Source organism: Mus musculus, chromosome 13, assembly GCF_000001635.26.
Source record: "Mus musculus strain C57BL/6J chromosome 13, GRCm38.p6 C57BL/6J".
Lineage (NCBI taxonomy): Eukaryota > Metazoa > Chordata > Mammalia > Rodentia > Muridae > Mus > Mus musculus.
Window position 1 is genome coordinate 51,457,047 of NC_000079.6, and position 15,220 is coordinate 51,472,266.

At 45.4% G+C, this 15,220-nt stretch overlaps 1 protein-coding gene across 1 annotated transcript in view; it reads right to left on the reverse strand.

Moving 5' to 3' along the window:
- Nucleotides 1-15,220, reverse strand: part of Shc3 (src homology 2 domain-containing transforming protein C3) — a 146,063-nt gene that overhangs the window by 33,658 nt on the left and 97,185 nt on the right. The window contains exons 6-7 of the mRNA NM_009167.5: nucleotides 9,468-9,519; nucleotides 4,272-4,398 (exon numbers count right to left, since the gene is read on the reverse strand). Coding sequence (NP_033193.3) covers nucleotides 4,272-4,398; nucleotides 9,468-9,519 — 179 coding nt within the window. The remainder of the gene's footprint in view (nucleotides 1-4,271; nucleotides 4,399-9,467; nucleotides 9,520-15,220) is intronic.

The following is a 15,220-nucleotide window of genomic DNA, read 5'->3' on the forward strand; positions in this document are numbered from 1 at the left end:
TGAAAGCTGAAAAAATAATCAACCTACATACAAATACATATAACACACAAACACACGGGTACATGTATACATATACACACATATGCATATACATACAAATGTATACAAGCAACACACACCAACATACATACAAATGTGCACACTCGTATAAATACATATGCACAATACCATATCTACATGTGTATATGTGTACATACATGCACATATACATGTTCATATGTACATGCACACACATGTAGCCCTTTAGTAAAGACTATAAGGCTGAGTTGTTCAGCATCTAAGGAAACCTCTTCTTTCATCAGTGAGGGATGTAGCAGTGTCATCAGTGGACATAATGACTTGTGTAGGTTGTAGAGTTGATAGAATTATTTCAGTAAAGTCACTAAAACAACTGCAAACATTAACAATATACATCCCAGAAAGAGAAAAAGTATGAGTTTCAGTCTTGCCACTTTCTATTATTTACATTTTTGATGTCAGAAAAAAAAAAACCTGTAAGCTGTATAAAGAAATAAGGAATGATAGCACCTAGACAGGAAAAATAAGTCAATGGAAACTGTGACAAAGAAATCTCAGAGTTAAGGAAAAATAAACAAAGACTCTAAAAATGTTCAGCCAACCAAAAGAAATTATATGCAAGACACTAAATATGAAAATGTGTCTCAGGAAATGTGGCTTGCTAGTATGTATAAAGAAATTTTTAAAAAGTAAATTCTAGAATTGAAAATTCTACTATCGCTGCAAACATGAGAGAAAAACTTTAACAATTCACTTAAGCAAGTAGCAGGCTTGGGAGGTAGAAGAAGGACAAGATTTAAATAGTTCAATTCAGCTGAACCAGTTTGAATGGAGCCTGGGAGACCTGTAGGGCCACTGAGAATGCCAGCTTGTGCCAGCACGAAAAGATCTAGGATCACCAAAGAAGCACTCTGGGGCACAACCACGAGGAGTTCTCTAGATTAGGTTAGCCTCGGGCCATGCCTGTGAGGAATTATCTTGCTCTGGTTAATTGAGATGGAAAACCCACCCTAATAATGGGTGGCCCCATTCTGTGGGCTTGGATCTCTGGACAGCACAACTAGGGAGAAGTCAGCTGGGCGTCCATTGCTCCCTGCTTCCCCACTACAGATGCAATGTGACTAGCACCTCATATTCCCTCAGCCTTGACTTCCTTGTCATGATGAAAGGACTTCCAAAATGTGACCCAAAATAGACCCTCTTGCCTTAGGGTGATTTTTTTTCCCCAAAGTATCTGGGATGGCTAATCCAGCTTGACTACATCTGGACTTTACTAAAACCCAAATGACTGGGCACACCTGTGAGGGATTTTTTTTTCTTAATTAAATCTTTTAAATTGAGAAGATCCACTTTTAATCCTAATCTCTGAGATGGGAAAATCCATCTTTCATTTTGGCCATACCTTCTGCTGGCAGTCTATAGAAAGGACATAGAAGAAAGCTGGCTTGCTCTTTGCCTGTTTGCTTTCACTCTCATTAGCAAGCCCATCTTTCACTGGCACTAGAATATACTTCTTTGGGGTTCTGGCATAGACTAAAGACCAGCTGAGACATCCAGCGTCAAGGACTGAACAACTACTGGATTCTTGGACCTTCTGTTGGTATAAATCACTCATTATATAAGTTTTATTTCTCTAGACTGACTAATGTTTCTGAATAGGGGGTGGGGTGGGGGGAGGAGGAGAAAGCAACAAGACAATTTCCCAAATGGGAAACAGCAGGGCCATTAGCTTAATAATTCTACTCTAATGCAAACACACAGGAATATTGAAAGATGGCTATGCCAAAGATTGACTACAACTTCACAGTAGCTCTGTTCATATGGGCCAAAAGAAGGAAACAGTTCAAATGCTCACAAAGGGTGTATTTCAGTTAACAAGTTCACTATCAGGCTGGAGAGATGGCTCAGCAGTTAAGAGTATTGACGACTCTTCTGAAGGTCTTGAGTTCAAATCCCAGCAACCACATGGTGGCTCACAACCTTCCGTAATAAGATCTTACTCCCTCTTCTGAAGTGTCTGAAGACAGCTATAGTGTATTTACACATAATAAATAAATCTTAAAAAAAAAACAAGTTTACTGTCTATCACGGAGGGAAATCAAAGAGGAACTTGAAGAGAAACCATGGTGGAATGATTCTTAATGGCTCATATTTAGCTAGACTTCTTGTATAGCCCAGGACCACCTGCCCAGGGAATGGTGCTGCCCACAGTGGGCTGGCCCACTGCATCAATAAGCACTGCACTCCCCAACAGGCAGATTCATAGCCAATCTGATCTAGGTAACCCCTCAAATGAGACTCCTTCTGCCAGGTGACCCTAGGCTATGTCTGTTGACATTTATGGCTAACCAGGACAGTGCGATTCCAAAACACATATGATTCATTCCCTTTTGCAACTCAGTCTTCTCATATCTTTATAAATTCTGAGAATGGAACCTGTGATACACGGGCCCTGGATGAATTCTGTAAACCAACTACTCCAATCACATTCAAAATAAAGGCTCATTCTGGGCTCAGAGATGTCAGGGCTGTGGACACTTCCTTCCTTCCTCCTCCAGCCTCATCCTGCTGAATGCATCAGCTTGGGCAAAGTGGGTCCTTACAGGCATCCTGACAAATGGATGAGGATACAAAACTAAGGGTCTTTCCAGAAAGGCAAAGAAGCCAAAGGAGCTGAGAGATACCTTCACAATGGGAGTAGATCAGACATTGGCTCCACAATGATACCTCAGAAGGTGGCTTGTGAGTTTGGAGAGAGTAAAAAGTAAACCTAAGAGAAACAATGCTTGTTTACAGTGAACATACTGTTAGAAAGGTTTTCCTATGTGTGTATACATTTACTTATATGTGGGTGCGTGTACATAGGTGTGCATATCAACCTCGAGGGCTATCTACCTTATATTTGAGAAAGGGTCTCTCACTGGCCTCGAGTTCACTGAGGAGATGAGACTGGATAACCAGAGGACCTCAGGGATCCATCCGTTTCTCCCTCCCCAGTGCTGGGATTACAAGTGCACACCATTGGACCTGGTTTTGTTTGTTTGTTTGTTTGTTTGACATAGGTTCTGAAGCTAAAACTTAGGCCCTGTGCCCACTGGGCAAGCACTTAACCCGTCTGAGCCATCTTCCAAGTTTTAATAGCTTTTCATTATGGAAGTTCATCAAGGGCAGAATAGACTCAAGTTCAAGTTCAAGAAGACCACTGAATGGCCCATATGAATCAAAGTTGCAACTTCCTACATCAGGGAAAATTTTTACATCCCAACTCTTGCACGTGCCTGACTCGCCAGCAAGAACAACACTGCGACAGGATCCTTCTGCACACGCTTATTGGGAGAGCTTGATTGCAGAGGCGAAGAGACCCCAAGCCCAGAACTGGTGCTACTTATATAGGCCTAGGAGAGGCATGTCTCACACCCGGATTGGTTATGCATGGGTTATGTTTACCACCTCATTTGCATGTCTCACATCTGATTGGTTAACATGTCTCTCATCTGATTGGTTAACTTGTCTCTCATCTGATTGGTTAACTTGTCTCTCATCTGATTGGTTAACTTGTCTCTCATCTGATTGGTTAATTCTCAAAACCTCATCTTGGAAAAAAAAAAAAAACTTTACTGCCTATGTATGCATGGTGGCCAGCGGTAGCCAGCGCCACCCTGCAACAGCACATGTGGCTTCCCACACCCAACAGAAGACTCTCTCTGTATTTATTGATTATCGCTATCTCATTTAATAGTAAAACAACTACCAAGCGATTTTTATCCCTGTTTTCCAGATGAAGCCAAGATGACTCAGACAGTTGAAGGATCTTGCACAGAGACACATGGCTGATGACCATCTCCAAAGCATATTAGGCCATGGAGGCCGATAAAGCAACAGGATGCTGTCAGCAGGTGGACCTCATTTGGCTAACTGTGACAAAGATGGGGCACAGACCCAGGAAGGGGACCTGTGGAGGGATCAAAGGACTGGAGAAGACACAGTGTGACAAAAATATTACAGTGACTTTTTGGTAACCTTGTTACTGTCTCTATAGCTTCAAGAAAACCTTTCCTGCCTATACCGAGCCATATGTGAGCTTCCATCTGTCAGCTTCCTGTGTTTCTACTGAGCACCAGCCAGGTGTCTATGAACCTGGGAAACACAGTGAAGATCTGGGTCTGCCCAGAGTGTGGTGCTGAGAGCTGGCTTTAGAGGAAAGTTTACAGACCCTAGATATGTCCCGGAGAAAGACAGGCCCTGCTACTCACCGGTCCTGGAGGGCAGGAACCTTGGAAGGGCACTGCAAATACTGTTTGAACCGGAGTTCAAAGGCTTGTCCGATGGAGCCAATGACATCTTGGGCTAGCCCGTCACAGCATTCCAGAATGTGGCAAGCTTGGAGAAAAGAGGACATGAACTCGTTAGAGATGATGCCAGGGCTCTCTGGACCCCTTGACAAAAAAGCCCCATCTCAGATGCAGAAAAAAAAGAGCCACCCGCCTCCTTCCTGTTATGGATTCTGGTAGGTCTCTACCAACCCGAAGTCTCATCTCTGGGACATCCCCTAGGGATGATGACGGACACATGAATTTCTTAGAGGGCTTTTCTGTTAAAGTAAAGCTTTTATTTTTACTATTTAAAACTTATTTATTTTTATTTTATGCGCATGAGTGCTTCACCATTATGTATGCCTGTGCTTCCCTGCACGAACTTCCTGAAGAGGCTAGAAAGGGGGCAGAAGATTCCCTCGGAACTGGAGTTACAGGCATCTGTGAGACATTCTATGGGGGTTAGGAACCCAACCTGGGTCCTTTGCAAGAGCAACAAGTAGTTTTAACCATTGAGTCACCTCTTCAGCCCCTAGATGGTTCTGACACTCCCAGCATCTGTCACCCAGTGGTTCTGACCTCCCTAGAGAAGCCAGCAGTGTTTTAAAAGAAACCTTAATGCTCTCTGGATCTTAGACAGAGTGTGTGCTCCTAAAGCCCAGGGACCTTAGCCATAGATTTAAACTGGTTCCCACGAGATGGATATTGATCTGCTCAATGGATTTAGAGAAAGTTGTCCTTGACTTAGTGATAGCGAAACATTGACGAGGAAGTCTGACTGGAAACACTAAGCCACACAACGTAGGGACGCAGAGGAGATGGCTCCATTTTGACAAAAACACCCCAACAAAAGTGAGAGGAGAAAGGGTTCCTGGGGCCACAGTTCCAGGTTACAGTCTATCCAGGAGTCAAGGTAGCAGAAGCTTGAAGTTTGAAGGTGAATTACTCTGACTTGATCACTGTACGCTGTATACACTGAAACCTCGCTCGGCACCTCATAAATGAATACAAGTAGGTGTCGATTAAGATCAAACAGGAACAGAGGGTTAGGTGCTTGCCATGAGGACCTGAGTTCAGAACCCACATTTAAAGCTGGGTGCAGCCATGCATATCTGGAAGTCCAGTGCTGGTGAGGCAAGACGTGTAGAAAAAAAAATCTCTTGTGTACTGTATGGCTACATCACCTGTCAATTTTTAAAAAGTCTATGGCCTAGAGGAAAGGGTGGTAGAATACAAGGTGAGACACCCAGTAGGCAGAAAGGATTCTGGGATAGAGCAATGTGGGGAGAGTCACGTGGGACCATGGAGGAGGATAGATATATGGGAGCTGAGTGGATGTAACCAGCCTCGTGGCAGAACTTAGATTAGACTAAACGGGATATTAACTTAGGATGTAATCGGGGAACCAACCAAAGCTTATGGCCAAGGTGTTTGTAAATATATTTTGAGTCTCAGAGTTGTTATTTCTGGGATCAATGGTGTGGGAAGAAAAACACAACACAGCAGAGACAGGGGATGAACCCTGAGCGCTGGCTATCTAATTTAGTCAAATAAATGAGCTTGTGGTTCAGGGGGAGATCCTGTCTCAAAAATAAACGAGGAACAGACAACAGAGAAAGATACCCAAACACTATGTCTAGACACACACACACACACACACACACACACACACACACTGGGGGAGAAATAAGATTTTAAAATGAGAGAAAATCATGCATTAGAATCCAACCAAGCTGACATATGGGGAATTGTAGCTCTACAAACATCAGTCATTGTATAGACCTCCTGTTGCTCACCAGCCTCCTGAAACATCACTCGTATGCATCCTGACCTCCTTGAGACGGTCAGGATGGTGGCTCCCACATGACTTAAGGACCAGGGAATCAGGCCCCCTTTCCTTCCACTGGATTAACTACAGAAACCATGGACTCTTAATAATGGAGAGACAAATCTAAAGTGTCTTTAGAAAAGCTTGCGACACTATTCTGCAAGGCAAGACTGTCTAGATTCCCCCAACAGCACTGCCTGTCCGTCTCAGAGGAAGGCTTGGTGAAGGGACCGAGCACAGATGGAGAAAAACCTGGCCCCTTGACTCTGAAAGGTGAAGATGGGCCAAAGATGGCTGGATTGCAAAACACCAAAGAAGCTGGGTCTTTCTACCATCCAAAGTGAAGTACTTGGAGACCAGACACCTTGGGGGCATACACTCCACCTGAGCACTCAGTCTTGCTATATGTCAGAGTCACACAAAGTACCTATGGGTGTGCTTGTGTGTATGTGTGTGTGTGTGGGGGGTTCATCTTTATGTGTGCATGTGTATGTGGAGACCACAGGACAGCCTCAGGTGCCATTCATTCCTCAGTGGACACTCACATTGTTTGATAAGAGAGGGTCTCTCATTGGCCTGAAACTTACCAACTAGGCTGGCCGGCCACCAAAGGGTCCTCCTGTCTCCACCTTTCACTTTCATTACGAGTGAGTACCCACACCTTTCGGGCTGGTTTTGGGAAATGATCTCAGCTTCTTACACTTGTGCAGCAAGCACTTGGCCAACTGAGCTCTTTCCCCAGACCCCCAAGCACTGTCTAAACACATTGCTGTCTGGATCCCACTCTCTCAGACCTGAGCGCTGAGATTTTTCTTATAAGGACTCTAGATCACTCTCAAGTGTAGCTCACTTTGAGGACCACCGACCTACTAAAGAAGTCTGAAAAAATAGAATTGCCTAGATCGCTTGCAAAAACTTTGTAGCAAATCAAAAACAAAGAATAAACTCTAGCTGCTTCTAGTTCAGATAGAGTTCTGTGGGGACAATGCCTGATGCCTTCACTCCTCCATGCCCACCCTGACTGGGGGGTGGGCGAGGTGCTAAAAAAGTTAAAGAGGCTGGCTTTTACTGTGGGTTAAATCATATCCTCTGAAAGAAAAAAGGTGTGCCAAAACTCCTAACCCCAGGACCCCAGAGGCTGTCCTTACTTGAAAACTGCAATTTCAGGTGTAACTAGTTAAAACACGGTAACAGTAGGATAAAAGGAGCCCTGAGCCACCATGAAGTCTCATCTCCGTAGACATCCTTCAGTAGTCACAGAAACAGAGAGGCTGTAAGGATGGATTTCAGTGGCATGCCTGCAAGCCAAGGGACCGTGCAGATCACCAGTAACTACCAGAAGCCAGAAGCAGGCAGGAGGGGTTTCTCCTCTAGAACCTAGAGGGAGCCCACATGGCCCTGCCTATACTATGATCTGGGTATCCATTCTCCATAATTGGGAGGCACCACGTCCTTGTTGATTTAAACACCTTCATTTCTGTTTGCTACCTTAGACGCTGACCTGCAGCCTCCGAGCCTGCAGCAGCGACTTTTGCTCAAGTGCTCTGAGCAGCAGTCCTGACTGTCCCAGGTATAACCCTGCTCGCCTCGGATCAACACTGGCTGTGTGCAGCCATCAGAGAAGACAGGCAGGTTATTCATGCTAACAAAGCATCCCAGGGCCACAGCAGCCCCTTCTCTTCTCTCCCCAGACCTGTCTTTTTTTTTTTTTTTTTTTTAAAGAAAAGTCAGCGTGGCTGCTTAATTGGTAAAGCACTTGCCTTAGAAGCACAAGGACCTGAGCTTGTCCTCAGACTAAGGCTTTAAAAAAACAAAACAAAACAAAACAAAAAAAAACAAAAACAAAATTAAAAACCAGGTGTCATGGGGAAAGCTTGCAATCTCAGCCCCGGGGAGGGAGAAGGCGGCTAACCCATGGCCCCATTGGCCAACTAGCCTAGCCTACTTGGAGAATTCCGGACCAGTGAGACTCTGCCTCAAAAAATAAGGTAGAAACTATCTAAGGAATGAAATTCAATGTGGTCCTCTGGTCTCTACATACACCTGTGCACATGCACACACCTGCACCTGCACACACACACACACACACTCACACATGTGCATCTGTATATACACACACACAATCACATAACTGTCTAATTGTCCCAGCTCTGTTCAGGAAAACCAGGTACAGTTCTAGAGTAGGAACCTATGCTGTGTTATCTACAAGAACCCTCTTCTCTTCCTGTCACCCTAAAGAAGACTCTTGATGAAGCTTCAGCCTACATGGGGAAGAACAGAAAGAAGAAAGCCAGCCCCTCCAGACTCCCTGTATCATTTTGTCTCTTCAACTCCAAAACATCGTTGATAGGATGTCAGTTCTGTGCCCAGAGCTGGCTAGCAGTGCAAACGTTTACAGCCAAGTCAGAAGCAGTTTGCAAGGACGTAGTCGGCATATTAACTGTCTACTCCCTTGCTCTGCAAGAGCCTCTGGTCACAGGTCACACAGTTACTATCCATCATTGTGATAAAACACCTGATGAGAACAACTCAAGGCAGGCAGGACTTATTTGGGCCCACAGTTTGGGGGTACAGTCCATCACAATGGGGAAGCCATGTTGTCCTGAGCCTGAGGCAGCTGTAACATTGCATAGACAGCCAGGAAACAGAGATTGGTGACAGCTGGCACTTAGCCAGCTTTCTCCTTTTTTATTTACTTCAGGACTCCAGCCCATGAAGGATGCCACTCCTAGTTAGGCTGGGCCTTCCCACTTCAATTGATCCAATCTAGAATCTCCCTCACCTCACAAACAGAACAGAGGTCCATCTACTAGGTGGTTCCAGTGTTGTCAATCTGACAATATTAGCCATTACATGAGGTTTCATTTGCTGAAGCCCCTGCAACCAAGGGAGAGCTCCCATCCTATGTTAATATACCCTTATAGGCTGTCTTGAACATATATCCAAGATACATGTTTGGGAGGAGGGTGGCAAAACAGTCAGGAGCACACACAGGCAGGTGTCATGTTTCCCAGGCATAACCGAGGCTGCCATTAGAGCACAGGGTGAGAGAGGCACCATGTGAGCCAGGTAAATCAAAGCATGGCCATCCTGACACAGGTGCGCATGCAGCGCTCAGCATCCAGTAGGTGCTCTCTCAGCCAGGTGATAAGCTACTCTTGAAGGCCTCAATTAGCCTGAATCGTGGCACGTGGCACGTGGCACGTGCTCATTTGCTAAAGGAGCTGAGGTAATTAGGAACATCTGGTTCACAGTATTAAGCCTGGCTTCCCACGAGTGAGTGATTAAATGGGTCGGGCATTGCTCACCTCTGCGATTGACAGGGTCCTTAGCGACATAGGCAACATAGTCCGTTGTGTCCTGTGGAAGGAAGAAAAAAAAAAGAGCCTTTTGGATCACTTATCACAGCAAGAGGTAGGGCCAGAGGGATGCAGAGCCCTGCATGCTGAGAATCCGTTCATCCATCACACAGCCCAGAATCAGTTGGAAGGGAAGATCACGGACCAGCACTTTCCTAGTGTGGGGGGGCCCTGAGCCTCCTCAGCACTGGGGAGAAGGAAGGGGAGGAGAGAGAGAAGGAAGGGCCAAATACTGCTTACAAAATTGGTCCAAAATAGACATGGTTTGAGACAAGTCCTCACATTTGGATGTGGTTGGAAATCCCCAGAGATCTGAGTGCAGACTGGGCATAGTTTGAGGAATCACGACCAGCTGTTACACAGCTCCCCTTGGGGCGTGCACACTCAGTGCAGCCAGGGCAACAAGCACCTGACTTCCCCGTGTTGGCTCTCCTCAAAGACTTTCAAAACTGGTGCTCAAGTCCCATTGGTTCATCTGACTTAGGTGGTTTGGATTTGAGACCTAGCCACAAGGAATTTTATTTATTTATTTATTTATTTATTTATTTATTTATTTATTTATTTATTTATTTATATGTAAGTACACTGTAACTGTCTTCAGACACACCAGAAGAGGGCATCAGATCTCATTATGGATGGTTGTGAGCCACCATGTGGTTGCTGGGATTTGAACTCAGGACCTTCAGAAGAGCAGTCAGTGTTCTTACTCGCTGAGCCATCTCTCCAGCCCCCACAAGGACCTTTTTAAAGCTCAATGCACACCAAAGTCAAGAAGCACGGCCATCAGTGATGTGTATGTGAGCCGTCCTCAGATTTGAGTTCCTGTGAGGATCTCCTGAAGGTTTAAGACAGATAGTTGGGCTGTACTCGTTTCCCATCGGAGTTCCAAATGGGGTTGCTGAGAAATTCCAGTGGCTGTGGGGTTGGAGACATACTTTAAGAACTAATTGTTGGGAAAAAAATACTAGGGTAGGTGTTTAAAGACAGGATATTCATCATAGGTGAGATACAGAAATAACCTACTTGTCCTTCAGCAGATAAGGGAACAGAAAAAGCTTGATGTAGCTACACAGTGGAGTACTATACAGCTCTAAAGAATGAAGTTATCTCATTTCTGGGAAAACGGATGAAATTGGGAGTCAGTCTACTAAGTGAAGTGGGTAAGAGTCAGAAAGAAAGATAGGGAAGTAGAAACAGGCTGCCAGAAAAAGGAGGGTTGGGAGGAGAGCAAACCTGTGGATATGATCAAAGTATGTCATATATACACATGAAACTCACATGCACACACATGAAAACAGTCACAATAAAGCTCATTACGTTAAACAATAGTGAGTGCCAATTTAAAACATTGTAACTGTCAAACAAACAAACAACAAAACTCCGTTGGTTTTCTGTAGAAGTCTCACCCCTTGGTGTGAAATGAGTTTCCTCTAGCCTTCTGAGGCCCTGATGATCAGCAGAGGCAGCCTGCATACACTCACTTCTGAGCAAGTAGCCAGGGACCTGGCCATTTTCTTAATCCTTTTAAAAGTAGTAGTATTTTTAGTATTTTAAGTGTGTGTGTGTGTGTGTGTGTGTGTGTGTGTGTGTGTGTGTGTTGGGCAGGGGAAGGGGAATATGTACACGTGAATGCTTGTGCCTATGGAGGACAGAGGTGCTGGGTCCCTGGAACTGGAGTTATAGGCTGTTATGAGCCACCCTATGTGCGTACTAGGAACCAAACTTGAGTCCTATGGGAAAGCAGTAAATGCTCTTAACCACTGAGCCATCTCTCAAGCCCCGTTTTCCTAATTCTTAAAGCCAGAGAGACTTCTCTGCAACGTTGATATTTTTTGAACATTCAGAACAACAAACCAAAAAAGCCTTAAGGTTTCTGGGGTGGCTTGGTCCTCAAGAGCTGTTCAGGTTGGGGTGTTGTACCGTCACAGAGCGATTACAACCAAGCACAAGGCTCCGTGCTCCACTCCCGGTTCCTCCCTCTGCCAACCAAACAGAAACTCCTCTCGGTCCACTTCTGTTGCTGTGCCCAACACCCTGACTTAAAAGCAACTTAGGGAAGAAAGGGTTTCTACAGCTAGCACGTTCAGGTTACAGCTTCTTATTGTGAGGAAGTCAAGACTGGACCTTAAAGCTTCGCGTTCATAGTCAACAGCACAGAGGAAATTCAGTGTGTAGTTCCTTGCATGCTTCCTTCTGCTCTGTGCTGGTCAGGAACCCTGCCTGAGGACCGCTGCCCACCACGGCGGTCTGACTCTTCCTACCCCACAGCCGAAGCTCGCTTCCCAAGTGATTGTAGGTGGGGTCAAATTGACGGCTAAAAAAAAAAAAAAAAAAAAAAAAAAACCACCAGCACGCATGCGCACCACCCCGCAGAGGGCAACTTGAAAGGTCAGCCTGTTTTTTAGTTATTTTCCAAATCTTATGCTCCGAAGGACTTCAAGTTCATCTACTGCCCCTTATGTCAGACTCGAAGTGGTTTGTGCTGGCTGGCCCGTACTGTTTCATCCGGAAGAAAATATCCTCTCCCCTCCAAACAGATCCAGAAAATCCTGCCAGGAGTGTGGAGGGGGAGGGATGGGTGGGCGTGGCACTCTCCAAGCCTTCAGAAAAATGGAGGCAGGAAGACTTGGCATTGGAGGAAACAAAGGAAGCCTTGTCTCTGCGGCTCCTCTGAGTAGAGTACATTTCTTGGTCTTTCATATTTCACGGACTAGAGAAAGGACAGGGAGACGGTAAAAAATGGCCTCTGTTCATGTCTGTGGAGGGGCATCTTCTGAGGATTTAAAACTCTTGGCAAAAATATGTATTATAGTTTACGATTCTTTGCTCTCTTCCTAGGTTCATGGGATGTGAGAGTCACAACTGTCCAAGGACCCTCATGAACATCTTAGCCAGCAGACCAGAGTCCTGGAGCACACCCTGGGGTGTGCCTCGCGCCCTGTGTTTACCTTACTGTGGTCTTTTAAAACAAGCTGAGAACCCAGGATCATCTATCCTTGAGTTAGCTTTGGGTGCAGTTACAGAGTCAGGATTAAGATTCGCAGCCAGCTTTCCCACGTGGTAGAAGCTGGGATTTTTTTCAAGAAGCAGAGAGCCGATGCTTTGGCCCTAATTGACCCAAATTGCTGTCACTTTTGTGCCTAAGGATGCTGTGGGCACTGGAGGCTGTATCTGAATAAGGGAAATTAGCAGAAGAATTGAATCACCTGGGTACCATGGTAGCAGAGCTACCATCCAGAAAGGAAAGGCTTGATGCCCTGGCAGCCAGCTCCTTGGAGAAGCATGGCAGGCAGGAGGGGGTGCATTTAGTTACAATCAATTGTTTCTGTGGTACAATAACAGAACGGTGTGCTATCAGCTTTCCGGTCTTCATTTGTATCTTCCAAATTTGATGGGGGTACAGCTAGAGTTCAAGGAAAACATACTAACAGGAGGAGTCTTGTTGTTTGATTTTTGTACATAGCCAGAGCGCAAAATTAACTCCAGTCAGCTCTAGGGGTTCATACAAGGAAGTCTTTTTTATTTTTAAGGGGGATGGCCACCTTCTCTAGTCTAAAGTACTACACTATGTCTGGGGAAGAAAGCTATGATATCCTTCTCTCAGATGGTCCGTTGCCAAGCTAGGACATAGCTGTTCTGTCGCCGATCTTGATCCTTATCTGGCATTGTTCCCTAGTGTATCGAGACTCGGAACAGTGTTCTTGGCCCCACAGTTCTACAGTGGGCACCCTAAATTCCAGAGAAGAGGCTGTGAGGATCTTCTTCTGTGGTGATTGCATCCCTGAGCTTAGTCCCCAAGACCTCTGAGACAGGTTGTGACGTCCTCTTGGGGATCTTATGTATGCATGCAGGGAATAGGGTGCAGCAGTCTAAGGTGTCATTCTTCAGGCCTTTCAGACAAGGTCTGTTTGTTGCTGAAATCGGGAGTTCACCACTTAAGCCGGCTGGGATGCCCAGTCTCTGCCTCCCTGGTGCCTGGTTAGAAGTGAACATCTTTTTGCTTGGGTCCTGGAGATGGAACCCACGTCCTCCTGCTTACGTGGGAAGGGTTTCACTGAGCCGCCTTCCCAAGCCCTCCTGGTGATCTCTCAACACTGGACTTCAGGGTCTGCTATCATCACTGCCTGTTTCCTTTTGGAGAAAGAAGGATTAGCAGTATTTTCAAGTCTCACTCAGCAGTCATTTGTTAACTGTTTCCTCCTGGGTGGACCAATGAGGCACAAAGCAAAGCTGTCCACCTAGAAAGACAGTAAGGAGCCCGGCACGGTTTTGCTTTGTCTTTTAAGACAAGGCCTCACTCTCTAGCCCTGGCTAGTCTGAAGTGCACAATATTCCTGCCTCAACCCCTCTAGGCTGGGATTACATGTCTCATTACACCTGAACCACAACCATTTTTGGATGAGGAAAAAATTTTTTTCAGAAAATGTAAGGTATTATAGATCACTTCAAATGTCACCAGATGTTGTCAGTTCTTTTATTTATTTATTTATTTATTTTTATTTTTAATACAAGTCTCACTATGTAGATGAGGCTAGCCACTGGCCTGAATTTCAAAGCAGTCCTGTGCTCCTGATGCTGAGATTAAAGGCATGTCTGACCACACACAGCTAGACATTCATTATTCTCCTTTTTGTTTCTAGAAGAAATCATGGGGTGGGGGGAATGAAAGGGTTTATAGTTGAAAAATAAAGCTTTTTAACAAAAGATGATGCATTTGGTCTCCCAAGTTCTCAGAATGTGTACCTCTGCTCGTACCACTGCTAAGCATTGCTTTCACAGAATTTCCAGGAAGGGGAGCTGTTTATGCAAATGAGAACTAGTACTGCAAACTTCTATGAGCCAGAGATGAAGGGATGCGGGTGAAGGTCTGGTCTGGGTGTGGGACTAAGAGAGCATAGGTCACAAGCACGCAGGGCTCTGCTGTGCTTGGGGTCTAAACGGTTCCTCCAGAGCTGCTCCTGTGAGGCATCCCTGGCAAGCAATTGGATCATGAGGGCTCTGATCTAAACCATGGACCGATTCCTGGGTAAACTGATGGTGTGCTGGTTAATTTTAACCGTCAAACTTGATACAACCTAGAGCCCCCCAAGTAGAGAGTCTCCATTAAGAAAGCATCTAGACCAGATTGGCCTATGGGAATGTCTGTGTGGGGCTGTCTTGATTGCTGATTAGTACAGGTGGTGCCAGCTCCTTCGCTTTGGCTGCTAAAGTGTACAGCAGCCTTTCATTGGTGTATGATTCCCGGGTTTTAGAAGATAGACTGTGTACGAATAGAGGGGGCTTTTTAATTTTTTTCCTTCCTAACTACTGAAAACTTTACCCAGAACCAAAAGTTAATCTGAGAGCATTAAAAAAAAAAAGAGCCTGAGGCAGAGGCAGGCAGATTTCTGAGTTCAAGGCTAGCCTGGTCTACAAAGTGAGTTCCAAGACAGACAGGGCTACACAGAGAAACCCTGTCTTGAAAAACAAAACAAACAAACAAACAAAAAAGAGACTCTCTCCTACCACTGCTGGAAAGAGCCAGGCCTACGTCCTTCCTCCTCTCTGTTTCTTACTCCCCTTTGTATTATCTGTCTGCCTTTGAGGTGGTTTGGGGGATGTAGAACGGAGACAACCAAGGAAGGCAGGCATGGCAGGATGGGTCAGGCATACGGGAGCTATTGCTACCTCTCAAAGAGGCCACACTTCCAGATCTCCTAACC